This window comes from Vigna unguiculata, chromosome 3 (assembly GCF_037176805.1).
Source record: "Vigna unguiculata cultivar grain cowpea cultivar isolate G323 ecotype 2 chromosome 3, ASM3717680v1, whole genome shotgun sequence".
NCBI lineage: Eukaryota > Viridiplantae > Streptophyta > Magnoliopsida > Fabales > Fabaceae > Vigna > Vigna unguiculata.
Window position 1 is genome coordinate 17,911,438 of NC_140794.1, and position 17,546 is coordinate 17,928,983.

Below are 17,546 nucleotides of genomic sequence, written 5' to 3' on the forward strand. Positions count from 1 at the left end.
AATAAAGAAATTTAAATTTTTATAAAGACTATTGATGAAAGCCAAGTGGTTTAAGGTCATATGATCATTTGACCAATTTTATAATTGATTAAACCACATTTTTGCACTCACTTAACTCATTTTTTTTCTTTCTAAAAGTAAATGAAGAATTATTAAAGTATATTTCTAGGAACTATCGATGAGTGGTTAATATAACCAATGTTGTTTTAGTAGGCAAAGAGATATGAAGGCATATTGCAGAAATTGTGAATGAGTTATCAATCTTTAAAGAATATGAAATTGAATGTTTTATAAACACCTTGTGAGGTAACCTAACCAATTAACCAATTGTGTAACTTATATAACCATTTCTTTTATCTAATATAACAAACTTTCTTTTAGTAGAATGTTTGTATAGAGAAATGAAGGACTATTCCAAAAATTGTTCTTTATCTTATATAACAAACTTTTTTTGGTAGAATGTTTGTATGAAGAAATGAAGGATTATTCCAGAAATTGTGAATGAGTCATCAACATTAAACGAATATGGAATTGAATGCTTCATAAACATTATCCGATGTAACTTAACCAATTGTGTAGCCTATATAACCACTTTTTTGGTCTAATATAATCAACTTTTTTTTTGGTAGAATGTTTGCAAACAAAATGAAGTCTTGTTCTAGAAATTGTGATTTGAGATTTGCATTCAAGATGAAGACTCTCCCTCAACCTCGCCAAACCCATTGGGAAAGGACGATCTCGCAGATAACGGTGGGATTCACCTACACGATGTTGACAATGTCTCTCACAATCTCCTCCAAACCTTTCTTCTCATTTTCCAACCTTTTTTTAGCAGACTGTGAATGAAAATTAATATAGTATTTATGCACAAAGTCTGTATCACTAGCGTGAATGAAAAGTGTTTTATATACATTATTATTTCAAAATAAAAAATTATATGAAGTGTTTAAATAAAAATGTGTGACTTTCATACATTCTCTTTTTTTTCATCAAAAAGAAGAATCATAAAGTAAAGTATTTATTGCTTTTCAACTCGAAAGATTACCGAGATGGACTTACTTCAACTTAAAAAAAAAGGTTGAATATGTTTTTAGTCCTTCAACTTGTAGTGAAAATTGGAATTAGTTCCTTTTGGAAACCTTGAACCATTTTAGTCTCTCATATTTAGAAATGCATGAATTTACTTTAAACCAAATTTTTTTAAGTTTATTTGACGTTTCAAATGTGTTTTTCAGCTTTGAAGAGAAAATATGTCAAACGGTATAAACAAACTAAAATACTATAATGAAATGTGTTTGAAACGTTAAATATAAACTTAATAAAATTTGGTTAAAATGATTAAATTCACGCATTTACAGAGTTGAAGGACTAAATTGGTTCAAGATTTTCAAAAGAAACTAATTCTAATTTTCATTAAAAGTTGAAAGACCAAAATCATATTTAAAAAAAGAAAAATAATGAAGAAGTTGGAGTGGTGGATCATGATGGAACTTGAGGGAGACTTCCCTCGCATACCAAGCTCTTAAATAAAACTTGAAAAAAAAAATACTACTTTTGTTTTAAATAAGTTTCACCTTGTCATATCATTACTCGGTTTCGTGTGAAATTTTATGTTCTGAAAACATATTCATATTAAAAAAAATTACTTTTACTTTTAGACTTGGATCAAGCGTTATAATTTAAAATTACCGCTACGTTATACTATATCCTCGAATGAAAGCATTTTATAATATACATGTCTCAAATTTAAAGCTAGGGAGATGCTAAAATGACATAGAAAAGCGATTTTTATGAAAAATAAGAACAACAAAATGAAAAAGATGAAAAAGATTAAAGTTTTTCAAAACATCGTTAACATCAAGATGATAAAATGATCATGTTACACCATATGAACCAAAATACTTTACAACATATATGTCTCAAATAGAAAGCTATTAATTAATTGGAGATGCTAAAAGGATAAATAGAAAAGTGATTTTACAAAAGAACAGGAATCGAAGAAATGAAAAGACGAAAAGATCAGAGTTTCTGCAAAACTTCGTTCATCAAGTTAGGGTTTGCATCACGAAATTGAATCAACTCTTCCAACGTGATGGAACCGTCACCATCTGTATCAATCTCTTCCATTCGACGTTCAACTTCTTCCTGTGAGGTTAATCCCAACACTTTGAGAGCCTCTGCAAACTCCGTCAACGAGATCTTGCCGTCGCCGTTCACATCAAACCGCTTGAAAACGCGTGCACATTCATCTTGATCACCCATGCTTTTTTCTTCTTCGCGATGACCAGAGAAACTAAATCTCTCTCATGTGAATAAACAATAATGTTGAAATGAGACGAGGGGTAGATATATTTAACAAATTAAAAAACGAAAGGTGCCTCTGTCTACAAACTCGCTCTTCTTGTTTTGCTACATCATCGGATCACCACATGCACCCAAAAAGAAAAAGGTTTTCTCCATTTATTTTATAGCAACCAATTTTGTGTCATCATATTCATGTATGAGTTTAACCTTCATGTGTGTGGAGAATGTAAAAGAATAAAAAAATTATGATTCATTTTAAGATGCGCAATTAAATTTATTGCATATTAATAGAAACACAGACTGTTTATATGTCCACATTTGTTAGGGAAATAAAATTGTAATAAAATTATGTACTCTAAAATGCATTTTGCAACGTTAAAGATAAAATTATTAGAAAATTATGTATTGTTTATATCGAAAATCGTCAAGTAGCTTATGAGGTGGATACAAAAACTTGTAATAGTTGGGTCTTTGGTTCAAAGCGATTTTAGCCTGACATATGAGCACATTTGGTAGGAAGATAAAATTGTAAGAAAATTGTGTACTTTAAAATGCATTTTGCATCGTCAAAGATAAACATCAATCAGCCGCACGCGGCACGCCGTCTCTAACTAATTATGTTATAAGTTTTTTATGTGACTAATAATTTTTAATTTAAAAAATACTTCCTAACTTAGTTAATAATGATTAATTATTTTTAATAAATTTCTTGGAGTGTAAATTCATTTTCGTTTTCTTTTGCTTCTCCTCCCTTTTCCTTCTACTTCAAATGTTGCACCTTAGCAATATTGCTCATGAAGTTTAACCTTGCTTTCTTTGTTTCACGGACTCTTTTCTATGGCGCTTCCTTCACTAACTGAGGGCACCGGTTGGAATTGAGAATGCAATAGTGTGAGAACGTAAGTTTGGGAAATAGAGTATAGGAAAATAAAGGGTTTAGAAAAGACTATCGTACTTGTACAAATATTTTTTTTTATAAAATTTGACAAAATTTGTTTTTTAACACGTAAAGTGTCATTTTATAATATACCTAATAAGTGGTGGAGATTTTTAGCTCTTGAAAATCTTAATATCAGATAATCCAATGATATCTGATGGCTAAGAAAAGTTGAGATTTTTTGTTTTCTCAATTAACTTTAAAGGATAATTGATGATGAAAACACTACGTGGTGATTTAAATCAAACTAAATGAAAAATTATTAGAATTGTCAAATTTGATTTTCATCTTTCTTGTATATATCATTGAGGTATATTATATTGTATATTACTGTATAAATAACATATTTAAAACTTTTAAATAAATCAAATATTTTCTAATATAGTCTTAAATGTATATATCCACATTATATATATCAAACTATTTTAAGTTCTTGTATCATTTCTTTATTCTCTCAAATCTTTCCTGTTTTACTCTAACCATATTTATGATCAATTTTTAAAGTAACTTAGATATAAAAAGATTATTTTATAATGTTGAAGAATTTTGTTCTTATTAATTTTAACCAACTTTTACCGAACATAAATTCATTAATAAATAAATAAATCTAATTGGAACTCAAGTTAAATATAAATTTCAACAAATTATCCAAATACATGTCATTGTATATATCATTGTATATATGGCTATACTATGTCCTTGCAATGGATATTATTAGTCACTTGAGGAGGATGCAAACATCCTTATACATATTAAAATGTACGTAATTTTACTTAGCCTTAAATTACTTTTCTTTTGAATAATTAGGATGGTAAAATGGGTCAAATTCGATGGGTTAGTCTGTCCAAAAAAAACGAGTTAGAATTGAGATTTCAATCCATCAACCTATCTTAGCTTGGCTCACCCAATCTGTCAACCCAGCAAGCCAATCTATGAGTTTAACAGAGTCAGCCTGCGACCCATTTTTTTTTAAGAAAAACGTGTGTTGTAGTGTTTTTGTTGTTTGTTCGCTGCTTGCTGACTTTGTCGTCCCATCTCTCAGACTCAGACTCTCATCATCTCATCTCACTCTCACACTCAGGCAAACACACATCCCTCCCACCACCATGACTCCATGATGTCGACGAACCACCATGAGTGCAAATGATTGCAACCACCACGAGTGTAGGACGATTGAGACACGAACCAACACTATAACTCTACCATATAGAATCGCCTACAGCAGCGACCACCACCAACGCGACGAGAGACAATGGTGGTTTTGACGTAGTGACGAACACCACCATTTTTAAAATTAATGGGAACTTTTAGGCACCTGTTTTTAGACAATTGAAGCCTAAACGTGTATATGCTTCAGTTTTTAATAGAATCGAAGCCCAAATGTTCTCAATAATTTCAAAAATGTCATCATGTTTTGATATGCTTCGTTTTTCTTAAATCTGAGACATATTGGACAAAGTTAAATGGGCTTTTTACACTAATGTAGGATTGAGGTTGGTGATTGTGGAAAGGAGAGGGCAGGGGTAATGGTTATATCAAAAAACACATAGTTGGTAGCAAAAAATATGGCACTTCCATTTGAAGCGTCACATTGAAAAATGTAGCAAAAGCAAATTTGAAGATATGAGACAAATGATTGTGGACGGACACGGAATGTTGAAACCAAGAAAATTAGATCAAATGGTTTCCTGTGAAATGTGTGCCAATTCAATTATCCAACACGGTTTACCATTCAAATTTGTTGAGTATAAAAAGCTTAGAACTTGGATAACTTATATGAATCCTTATGTAACTTTAGTTTCTAGAAATACAATCAAGAGTGATGCTTTGAGAATATTTATGAAAGGAAAAACCAAGCTAAAGTAAGAGTTCAAGAAAATATCAAATAGGATTTGTTTGACATCTTTTTTATGGACGTCTTTAACTACTGAGGGTTATATTACTTTAACAATACATTTGTGGACTCAAATTGGAAGTTGTGCAGCAAAATTCTAAACTTTTTCCATTTCCTTCCACCTCACACTAAATTTGAGTTGTCAAAGAAGATAAATCGAATTTTGCATGACTGGGGAATTGAGAAAATAATTTTTTCTTTGACTTTGGATAATGCTTCTAACAATGATGTTTTTATAAAAACTTTAAAAAGTCAGTTTGTTTTGCAAAATTCTTTGGTTTGTGATGGTGAATTCTTACATATGTGTTGTTGTAGACACATTTTAAATTTGTGATTATGCAAGAAGAATTGAAATTTCTTAGTGATGCTTTAGAATGATGAAGTTTAAACAATGTCTTCAAAAAATAGAACATTGATGCAAAAAGTGATTTGTGTATGGATGTTCCTAAAAGTTGGAACTCAACTTTTTTTATGCTTCAAGTTGCCCGAACGTTTGTTTGCAAGTTTACATCTAGTTAACGAGAATTACAAGTATTGTCTGTCTAAGGAGAAATGGAAAAGAATAGAAAAAATTAGTGCTTTCTTGTCAGCATTTTATCAAATTAAAAATATGATTTCTACCTCAATTTATCATACATCAAACTTGTACTTTTTATAAGTTTGGAACTTCCAAACCCTTCTAATGGGAAGTTTAAAAGATGAAGATCAAGTCATAAGAGATATGGCTGAAAGGGTGATGGTGAAGTTTAATAAATATTAGGATGAATATAGCATTGTCCTTTTATTTGAGTCAATTTTAAACCCAATGATGAAGTTGAAAATATTGGGATATTGTTATGAGAAGATAAATCCTCTTTGTTAGGAAGTAAAGTTAGAGAAGATGAAAGAAAATTTGTACAAGCTTTTGAATATTGTTCCAAGAATTCAACTTCCCTAATTCTAAAGCATAAGTATAGTGATTTGTCAATGTCATCTTTAGTTGCTTCAATCGAGCCAACCACTTTTGATGTAAGTTATTTACTTTTTTGTCATTTAATATTATTATATATACATATAATTTAAACTTTGATTTGCCTTTTTATGTTAGAAAATAAAGAAACGCAAGCTTTAGGATGTTGCTAAAATAAGAAGAAATCAACTTCATATATACTTGGATAAGCCAATATTGGATGTTGATATTACTAAATGTATGGATGTTATTGAATAGGGGAAGAGTAATAGTCAACATTTTTCAGATTTCTTAGTCATGGCTAGAGACTTGTTAAGTATCTCAATTACTACAATTGCATATAAATCTGCTTTCAGCATTGGTTCAAGGATTTTGAATAAGTATCACTAGTGTAGAAAAGGGTTTTAGTCATGATTATTTTGGCGATTTGGCTTCAATTTAATACCTAAGGCATATCCAGTCGAGACAAAAAGGGGTGACCTTTCTGCCTTGGTTATGACCCGAGGCATATTTCTTTTTTATTGCCTCGGTTCTAGAGGGAACCAAGACATAATGTGCATTAAAAATTTTAAGAATAAATCAGACGATTGCCCCTTGATAGGATTTCTCTAATTCCTCTGAGCAGTTATTTGCTGGAGAATGCTGCAGACACTTGAATCTTTGACGCAACAGATTTGTGATGCCAACCATCGCGTCACACCTCGTGACTTAACCAGAAAATGCAAACACCATCATATTTGCACCTACATCGTGAAGCAAATTTAACATCAACCACCTTCACACAACCTGCAAAAATAACATTCAAAAAACTACAATAGATCATTCTTGAGATGAACCACCACAGAATGAAGAACAACGCACTAGAGCGAAGTAGCACACATTTGCACCATTAGCCACCATGAACAAACCAGAATCGCTAGTCATCGAACCACCATGTGTGTCACCTCCAAATCCCTTTGAGCATACCCAACCACCTTGATACTCCACCACTCCACCCCCCAAATAAAACTCAAAACTAAATTGGCTTGAATGTAAAACGAAAGAAAGTTTGAGATTGCATATTGGATCTGGATGTTGGTGTGAAAGAAAGTTTGGAATTTTGGAGAAGATTGGGTCTGAAACCTTGTGAGAAGAAGAATAGAGAAAATGAGAAGAAGAACCTCACGAGTAGAGAAGAAGACGAAGTGGTGACTGTTTATGATTTGGCTATTTTTTTAACCTAACTCTTCTGCCTCGGTTGAATTAAAAATACGGGCATAAAACCACTTTCTGCCTCGGCTCCTGCACAACCGAGGCATAACCATTTTCGTTAAAAATGAAAAATTAAAAATAGCGGGAAAGTTAAAAATTCTGGCAGGCATTAGGCATTAGGCCTGAGGTTTGTGTGAACCAAGGCAGAATGGAGATTTCTGCCTTGGGTATCGTGATAACCGAGGCATAAAAAGTTGCAAAAATTTTAAAATTGTCACTGCATGTTTATATACTTTGTTTGCTCTGCAACCGAGATATAAAGACCGAGTTAGATAGCCAAAAATACACTAGTGTATAGAAGTTGTCTATTACAAAAAAAAAATGTGGAAGCATAGGTTTGGTGATTATAACTTCTCTAATTTAAATTTTATTAATTTTTTTATTTTCATGAATAATTTTTATATTCTAACTTCTATTTTCTATTTCATTATGTGTGATATTATTGAAGATGATGATGAAGATGGAAGAATGAAGGGGTTGTTCTAAGGATGCATCTAATAATCCTTGAAAAGAAGATGATGAAGAATGAGATTGTATAATTTTTAAATAATGTTGTTGATGACTATATTTCAAATAGGGTTTATGTTTATTAGATTTAAATTTATGTATAATTTTGAGTCCAATATTTTCGTTCTACCAGATTGATATAGTTTCGCATACAATTAGTTAAAGTGGTAATTGGTTTCTGTGATAAAGCATGCTTCCAATTCCATGTAGTTCATTGTTTGGTCGAATTGTTGTAGAGAGCCTATTTTAAATTTGCACACGAGTTCCTTGATAGAAGCAAAAAGCAGGAAGAGATAAGTAATAACCTTTGATAGAGACATTTGATGCTGAGATGAGAAGGTTTCAGGTGAGCATAATTTTGTTATCTTACTCTCTGTGTGTCTTTTACTATCTATCTGTAATTTATTATTTAAATGTATGTATAAACTTGTAAATTGAACAAGGACTCAATTAACTTGTTTTTTCATGATTTGATTTCCTGTCTCAATATAGAGAGGTTCATATATTTTTCAAGTGTATTAGAAGTTATGTGCATTCTATACTAATGTAATAGTCCTCGGAAAATGTTAATAGTCATCCGAGGGAGCTAAACCAAAATTTCGACTCTTCCAGAGTAGCATAAGATGTAAAAAAGACCAACTAAAATGGAACTTATGGTTTTACATTTTTATTTCCATACTTAATGAAACAAAAAAGGTTAAATCATTATTTTTCGTGCGCACTAAATCCAAACATACTTTACCAGCACGATATTTGCAAAAATAGATGTACTTACTTTTGGATATTACCTCCAACAGAAAAAGTCCAAACAGAAAAAGATCATCACATAGCAATTATTTTCAGCAAAAAGATGGGAACTTTAACCAAATTGCAGGTTTTCAAACCGTAGAAAATGGTTGAAAGTTCATCTGATTGAGTGAAAGTAAAAAAATAAAATATAAAAGATTTTACATTAATTAAAAATCAAATAAATATATAATATATAATTAAATAAAAATTTCATTTTAAATGAATATTTTTTTAAATTAAGTTACATTTAGTGTGTGTTTTTTTTCAAAGATTTATGATTGAAAGGTGATAGAGAGTGATGATTTTAGAGATTTTTCGTATTCGTTTTCGCTCAATGAGAAAGAATGGAACGCACTACTAAGAGAAGATTTGAGGGTGATCTATAACATCTTATCAATATGTCCTAATTATTATATTCCATAACACTTCTCTCCCTTTCCATTATTATTGGTCATTGACAAAGAGACACGAAGATAGTAGTGCGAAACTCACTGGTTTATTAGAACCAGATGTATTCTTGAATAAGTGAATGGAACCAAATATATTTTAGTCGGATCTGATTCCAATTTCAAAAAGCTTTTGAAGCATTTATCCAATTCCATTTTTGTTGTACCCGATTCCGAATTCATGAATATTATTATTATTATTATTATTATTATTATTATTATTATTATTATTATTATTATTATTATTATTATTACAAATGTTTAAATTTTTTGTGTTAATAAAAAAGAAAAAAAATAAAATAATCAATTTTTCAAATCAATTATATTATAATATTTATTTTATTGAAATAATAAATATTAATAATAATTTTATATTACTTTTAATACTATTGACAATTTGATTATTTTATTTTATTATTTACTAAATTTTATTTTTTATTAGTCACATCAATTAAATTAATCATTAATTTTTATAAATTTTATTTTCAAATCAATTCTATTATCATTTACAAATCTCTTGTAAAGAACAACATAAATTTCATCCTCAAATTCATCCAAATCATTTTTTTTTTTAAATTATTCCTTCCAAAATAACACATCTTTAAACTTCATTATTTAAAATATATTAGAGACTTTTAAAATCTGCTTTTTATTGTTTAATTTATCGTGACAGCATTCATTAATATTTATTTACACGCTCAAAATATATGTGTATGAACTTGAAAAATGTATTAAAAATCTACATACTAATATATAAAATGAAATTAAAATTAAAATTTATAACATTAAAATTAAAATTAAATTAAATATATATCCATGAACCTGAAAAATGTACTAAAAATCTACGGACTAATTTATAAAATGAAAATTAAAAATCTAATTTTTAGTTAAAGATGAGAAGAATTATTGAAGTCTTGTTTCATTTATTATGCCTCCCTCGAAAAGAACTATCATCTCACAGCTTCACTTACCAAAGAGGTCCCTTGCAAGATACTTGCTGGAAGCTAAACTACCCGTAAAGACTAAAATTAGAAGCAGCATTCGAACACCAGACATGCCATAACATTTATTTTCATGAAAGATGGAAACTTTCAGAAGCGAAAGTACAGCATTGAAGTAAAATTAGAAGCACAGAGGCTAAGAGATAAGTTGATGAAGGGAAGGTTGGAAGGAGATGAGAAAGAAAAGTAACAGCAGAAGAAAGGCAACACCCCAGGGAGAACCACCAGCTCTGTGGATGGCGGTGGGCTCAGATCCCGGCATGGGGAAGCTTATCTGGGTCCCTGTGGAGAGGCAGTGAACAATGATGATCAACAAGAGTGGAGAAATCACCACCAAACGTTGCACCAACTCTGATGCAGTCGCCATAATTGCATCATACACTATGTATCCCACAAACCCACAAATCACAGCTGTTCCCGCCATCACCACCCATGTCTCTGAGAAGCTCAACCCTGACCCTGATTTGCTCGCTGAACAACCCATTCCACTGTAAAGGACCAAAGGACTCACTCAACACTTATTTGTGTTGTTCTCTTCTGAGATGCTGCACTGTGCCAGCTGTCTTTTTGGATTTACTGCCCTACATTTTCACTACATTTTCAATATGTGTGGGGGAATCTAACGGTACCTACAAATCGCAAAAATAATGACATTTTAACTTATTTTTTTTACCTATTTTTAATTCATTATTTTTATTATTTTTAGATTATCATATTACATCATTACAAAAAATTAAAATAAATGATCAAAGGATAATAAGAGAGTGATAAATTAAAAGTGGATAAAAAAAATGGATTAAAATATCATTTTTTAAATTGTATATGAATACATAAGAAAGATAGATATCTTTGTGCAAATTAATTGGTTTTGTTAAGAAATGCCACATTGTTCTTTCAGTTTTTTATTTTTTTTTAATTTGATTTTGATTTTTTTTAAATATTAAATTTGGTTTTGTTTATAGCTTTTTATAAATGGTATTAAAATATCAAGTGTTAATTTGTGATTTTTTTAACTTAATATTGTGAAAAATTAATAACGATGACTAAATTAATAACTTAATATTTTTTATAAAAATCATGATTAAATTGAGATAAAAAGATAAAAAAACTAATTTTATAATTTTTAACAAAAATAAAAATTAAAAGAGTAATTTAATTATTATTTTTATATTAAAAGTTTTTCAAGAATTTCAAGAAGTGTATTTTGTTTTTGTGCTAAAAAATAGTGATATAATTAGAGGTTATTATTGAATTAGGAAAGTTTCTATTCAATACAAGATATTAATGTAGAAATGATTCACTTTTTTTAAGACAAATTATCGAAAATCTAAATCTAAATATAAGGGTAAGTTTTACATTATAAAGATCATAAAGATATAGATTATAATTAAAGTTGAGCACTTTATAGATAAAAAATATATAAATCCAGCTTTTAAAACTTTATAAAAAATATATATAAATTCATTTTTGAAAATTTTAGGTTAAAAGTAAATTAATATGTTATATAAATTAGATCTCCAATTTTATTAATATTGTATCCATCAAAATGTATATGTCTATCATTATCATTCTGTATTATATTTGGGAAATTCATAAAAATCAGTAATTAATATGGCTTCGTTTTCTCTTTTTCTCTGAAAGTATGCAGATGATCATTTAATACTTAATTTTATACAACCACCTCTCCTACTCTTTTAAAAATAAAATATTATATTCATATAACAATTAATAAATATAAATAAACGTTTGAAATGAAAATCGATAATATAAATGGTTTTGTGCAATATAGTTAAGTTTCCAAAGTATATATAATTCAAAAATATTAAGTAATTAGGTGAGAAGTTATTACTTGAAACTTACCAAATAGGACATGTGACAGCATGAGGTTGTGAATATTATTATTGTAGTTAATGTGGTGCATTTACCCATTATTGTTTGAGATGATATAAAATAATTTGTACTTTTTTTTTTGCTTAGTCATGATTCATAAATAAGGAAGGAGCTTTTGGATAAGTTTAAAAAAGAAGAAAAACACATATGGTTACTTTTTTTAATTTATTTTTTATCGTACATTACTTTTATCTTATGAAAACATTTTTAAATAATTGTACATTATGAAAATAATTTAATAATAATAAAATTGTAAAATGTTTTCAATTAAAAATTCTCCATTTTGAAGTAAAAAACACACAAAGAGATTCTTAAATAAAAGGTTTAATTACTTATACGGTATCCACTTTGGGTAAAGTGTGTCAAATTGATATCTCGCAAAAAAAAGTATCAATTTGGTCTCCAAATAAGTTTAAGTACATCAATCAGGTCTATTTTCATCGATGCCGTTAAAATCATTAACGTTGACTTATTAAGGTAGTCCATTGACGCATTTTTTCGACACGTGGTATTTAAATAATTTGTGACGTGGAATTGCAAATAAAAAATTGAAATTATTAAAATTAATGAAATTGTGTTAATAATTTTGAAAGGGGGTATTTCGAATTAAGGTCGTTACTCGAGCAAAGGAGAAAGCGAAGTGAGAAGCTGGCAGAGACAAAGGCGATTTGGGGGTTTTCTTCAATCCGAAGCTGAAATCGTTATCTGAAGGTGTGAATGACATTGTAGAGTAGTGCATTTTGGATCAAAGGTGCGTTTGTTGAAGCTTAGCCACCTTTGTGCTTGATTGTGTTCATGTGATGCTTTTAGGGTTTTTTGATTCGTATGCATTTTTTTTAATTGCTCTGATGGTATTGTTTAGGGTTGTGGTTTTATATGCGTTAATAGTTTCAATGTGCCCTTTTTTGTAATGTGGTTCAGTCTGTATTTGTTTAATGAATTTGATGTTAGTGGTGGTCCACCGTTTGTGTGAAAGTGACGGTGTTTTAGTTGTGGTCCCCCATTTTAAAATGTTTTCGGTGTGTAGGTGGTATTGATTGTAAATTTGGTATTATTGTTTAGGCATTTTCATAGTTCACAGGGAAGTTTATCAATGATGGGTCACTGAAATACGTGGGTGAGACCAATATTCTGGCATGTGACCCAGACAGGTGGAGCTACTTTGAAATATTATCAGTTCTGAAGGAAATGGGATATATAAATGTCAAGGAGAGGTGGTGTTCAGTGGGTGGAGGTTCCGTGTTGGAAGGAAGGTTGGAATTGCTAAGTGATGACAAAGGTGCAAGCCATATGGTGAATATTGGCATACTGAATGGCCAAGTGCATCTTTATGTTGTACACATGGTGTCTGAACCTCAAATAGTTCATTTGTTGGAATATTGTGGTAATGAGGTTGCAGCTGATGCAGAAGTTAGTGTGGAAGGTGGTGGGATTGCAGCTGGTGTAGAGGTTGGAAAGGATGCTAGAATTGGAGCTGCTCCAGAGGTTGATGTGGAGGTTGGGATTGCAGATGCTGCAGAGGTTGGAGAGGATTCTGGAATTGGAGCTGCTCTAGAGGTTGATGTGGAGGTTGGGATTGCGGGTGCTGCAGAGGTTGGAGAGGATTATGGAACTGGAGGTGATCTAGAGGTTGGGGTAGAATGTGAGAATAAATCTGCTGAAGAGGTTGGGGTGGAGGCGAAGGCATTGACATCCCTCACCAAGGCCAAACTGATATGAGGTGTCTCTTGTAGTCCATGCTCTTTTCTCCTTTTATGAGGTCTCCAAGAGCTGCAATGTTTTCCTTGTATTTTGCAAATTTGCAACACTAGGGTCACTCTTCTAGCACTTTCATGTTCTCTAACCAATGGAGTTTTGTGAGGAGTAGGTGAGGTAAACCAATATGTAAAACAATTTCTAGAATAATGTCTCTATTATAACATGTTAAATTGCTCAATATTGCTATATCTTACAACAAGAGTTATAAAAACAACAATTAACACAAAACAAAGTAAATGGTTAGCACAAGTAATATATGCAAAAGATTTAAAATGGACCTCTCCACTCACTAAGTGTTTACACTCAAATCACTCGTCTTTCACTCAAAAGTTCACTTAGGTATCACACTTATAGGCTCTTTTTTGAAAGTACTCTCTTGTCTTTATCCACTTAAATCCCCTTTAGCACTTGGCAAAAAACTCTAGTAGTTTAAGCAAAGAGTGTCAATTATAGTGAAAAATGTTGTGAAATCTAAATCTTGACTCAAGAGGTCAAAGATAACTCTAGAAAAAACTTCAAGGAATTTGAAAAGACACAAAACAATAAAGTTGGAAAGAAATAGGACCTCCAAAAAGAGTTAATTGAAACAAAGAAGAGACTCATAAATTCACAAATTGAAACAAAATTTGTTAATATATATATATATATATATATATATATATATATATATATATATATATATACTAGTTTGTTTGACCCATGTAATGCACGAGATTTTTTTTATTATTGATAATAAATTATATTTTTTTTTACTCATCATTTTCAACTTCAATTACTGGTTTATTGACCAACGCCTCCTCTGTAGAAACAGGGCTTGATCCTATAATGTTCAAATGATCACTTAGAGCCTCAACATCATTTGATTCTTCAGTGAATTTGATCAGCAAATCCTAAAAATAAACTTGAAAAAGTTAGCATATAAAAACTTTAGAAAAAGAAGTATAGTTGTAATATTAACATACCTCTGCAATGGTATCAGATGCATCTCATTTGTAATCTGCTTAAGTTTACTTTCTTCTTCATTTCCAGAGTATACATCCTAACAAATATATTAAAGTAAAAAAAGAGTAAAATTAAAATTATATATATGAAAAAGCCTAAACAGAAATAAATCAGATCTTACCAAAAACTTAACTTCAACACCACTAAAGCTTTCAATGATTTCTTCATCCATGCAGACTTTTTTAACTCTGAATGATTGCTCAAATTTGCTATTATAATCATTCTTGCACTCAACTTTGAACAGATAGGTCTTATCAATGAGGACTTCAAACTCTTTAGACAAGTTACCAGCAGCAGTGTTCTATAAAAAGAAGTAGAAATGCAAATTATTTAACTTAATCAAAAATAATTTGTGTATATAATAATCGGAGCATGATTTCTTTGACTATATAGGATACTCAACCTTGTCTTGTAAGTCAATAATATCAGAGCATGATTTCTTTAACATTGCACTTGCATCACGATCAAATACAACAAAAGTTGTAGAATCAGTAGCATCAATTACATGAAGTCTAAGTTTAAACCTAACAAAAAAAAAATAGAACATTATTCATTTATTCAAATTTGTCTATTAGTCAAATTAGAAAAATTAGAAAAATAAGAATTATGAAGATTAATAATATTACCTAGGTGTAACCTTAATGACATGTTTGTTACATTTTTCACAAAAAAACATTTTGGAATCAGGATACACAGCTTTGTTGCAAATACATGATGTGTACCACCAATCATCATGATCTAGAACATGTTTGATAGTAGCCTTCACTACAAAAGTACTTTCTTGGAACATAAATAATGCAACAATATAAAGCACAGTATTCAAACTAAACAATTTAAATAAAAGAGAGCCTTCACTACAAAAGTACTTTCTTGGAACATAAATAATGCAACAATATAAAGCACAGTATTCAAACTAAACAATTTAAATGAAAGAGAGAGGAAAAGAATTCAACCTGTTTAAAATCTTTGAGACCTTCAATTGAGCATCTAGGATGCAGCTTAATGAAATCTTCTTCTAAGCTAACTTTTGAAGACTGACCAAGTTGGGTAAGAGGTTGAGAAGGAGATTCAGTACTATCCCACATCCAACAAAGAAAGAAACATGCAAATTAAACGAAAATAATAAACGAAAATAAAAAAATGCAAAATGTACTTACATTTTTTTCAACTTCGTAGCATCTTCACCATCACAGTTAAAAATTATCCTCATACAATTCATATAGTTTTGAATAGAAACTTTATCTATAAAATATATAAAGATGTCAAACACTTTTTAAAAAATTACTACAGGTGTACAAAATGTCAAAAAGTTAGTTACCTTGGAAGATCTTGACTTTGCAATAATGTAAAGCAACGACAACATATTGATCCTCTCCAGAGGCAAGAAATGCATTTAACACATCAACATATTGACCAAATAAAGTAGTAAGAGTATTGTACACTCCAGTCGATAACCATTGCATGATGTAAAATTTGGTTAGATAAGACTAATTTTAAACATCAAATAAAAGAAGAACAATACTCTTACCCATCAGATTCAATAAGGATGACATTCATCTTGGTCTTCTTACCACCTTTCTCTAACTCTCTCTTTGTTCCAACACCAGTAAACATTCCAATGACATCTAAAAAAAAATAAAACATGAATAAAAATTTAAACGCAAAGAAGAAAAAAAATAATATACTTACTAAGTAAGTAATCTGTGTCAAAACCAAGTGCTTTGATGGTTGAAAAAGGGGTGTATGCGGTACTAATTTTGGGAACTAAGGTAGATTCTACCAAATTGACCTTGGTTCCAAATTGGAAGTTGATCTTATAGGCATGATTTGTAGTTCTATAAGAACCACCATTACATGAAACACTAAAAGACTAAATGGAGTGAACCTTATCCTCTTTGATTTCATTTTGAAATTTGTATATCAGTGTGCGTCTAACAGACGCATGGATTACGACACCCTGCACAAACAGTTTCATATATCACATTATAATATAACATGGAAACTAAAAAAATAAAGAAAAGTAAACAAATGACGGACGTTTATAGTATGGTGTAGTACCTCTTTGTCTTGAATAACAATCTCCATGGAAAATGAAGATTTTCCTTTTGTGTAATCTTCTACAAACCATAACCTTACCACTCTTGCAACAATATTCCAACTTTCCTTCTCCGGGTTCAGTTCTTGTAATGACTGAGTTTGTTTTTGCAAAGCAGACATGGTGTAAAGAAAACGAAAAATTAGACAATAGTGAAGAAAGGAAGTTATGGATAGATGTATTTGTAGAGAACATAAAAACATAAGAATAGTCTGATGTATTTGTAGAGATAATACATCAAAACTAAAACCGTACGCATGTTGTGGTTTTGGTTACACAAATTCAGTAAAAATCGGGATAAGCAACTGTCAAACATATGAAGAGGACAGAAGAAAGAAAAACAACTTTTATGAAATGCCTACCATGGTTCATTCAAACCAAAACCATACGCATACTCTGGTTTTGGTTTCCCAAAGTGAGTAAAATGTGGGAAAAGCAACTGGTCAAACATATCAAGACCAAAGAAAAAAGCAAAAGCTCTTTTTCACACGGCTCAATGTTGGGGAATAAAAGGAAAATATGGCAGAGAGCAAAAGAAAAATAAAAGTTGCAGGACATTTAAAAGGAAATAAAGATAATGTTTGAAGGTTTCAAGAAAATGAAATATGAAGACAACAAAGAAGAAAAAGGAGAGAAGAAAAACAAAACTATGAAGAGATCAGAAAGCTGAAAAAGGAAAGAAGTAACTTGATGCAGTCATGTAGCTGCATCAAAGATAAAGGA

At 30.4% G+C, this 17,546-nt stretch overlaps 2 protein-coding genes and 1 pseudogene across 2 annotated transcripts; all 3 read right to left on the reverse strand.

Annotated features, from left to right (window-relative positions):
• Positions 1–1,851: 1,851 nt before the first annotated feature.
• Positions 1,852–2,369, reverse strand: LOC114174973 (polcalcin Phl p 7 pseudogene; annotated as a pseudogene).
• Positions 2,370–10,105: 7,736 nt separating this feature from the next.
• On the reverse strand, positions 10,106–10,620 carry LOC114179653 (uncharacterized). Its single transcript, XM_028066064.2, has one exon. It carries the CDS (start codon positions 10,560–10,562, stop codon positions 10,215–10,217), a length of 348 nt encoding a protein of 115 aa, XP_027921865.1. The 5' UTR covers positions 10,563–10,620; the 3' UTR covers positions 10,106–10,214.
• A 3,855-nt stretch (positions 10,621–14,475) lies between these two features.
• LOC146887542 (uncharacterized) lies at positions 14,476–16,945 on the reverse strand. Its single transcript, XM_085670273.1, has 7 exons — positions 16,787–16,945; positions 16,614–16,685; positions 16,418–16,517; positions 16,257–16,353; positions 15,132–15,252; positions 14,850–15,029; positions 14,476–14,616 (listed from the first exon to the last, which is right to left on the reverse strand). Exons 1-7 carry the CDS (start codon positions 16,943–16,945, stop codon positions 14,476–14,478), a joined length of 870 nt encoding a protein of 289 aa, XP_085526399.1.
• Between the last annotated feature and the right edge of the window lie 601 nt (positions 16,946–17,546).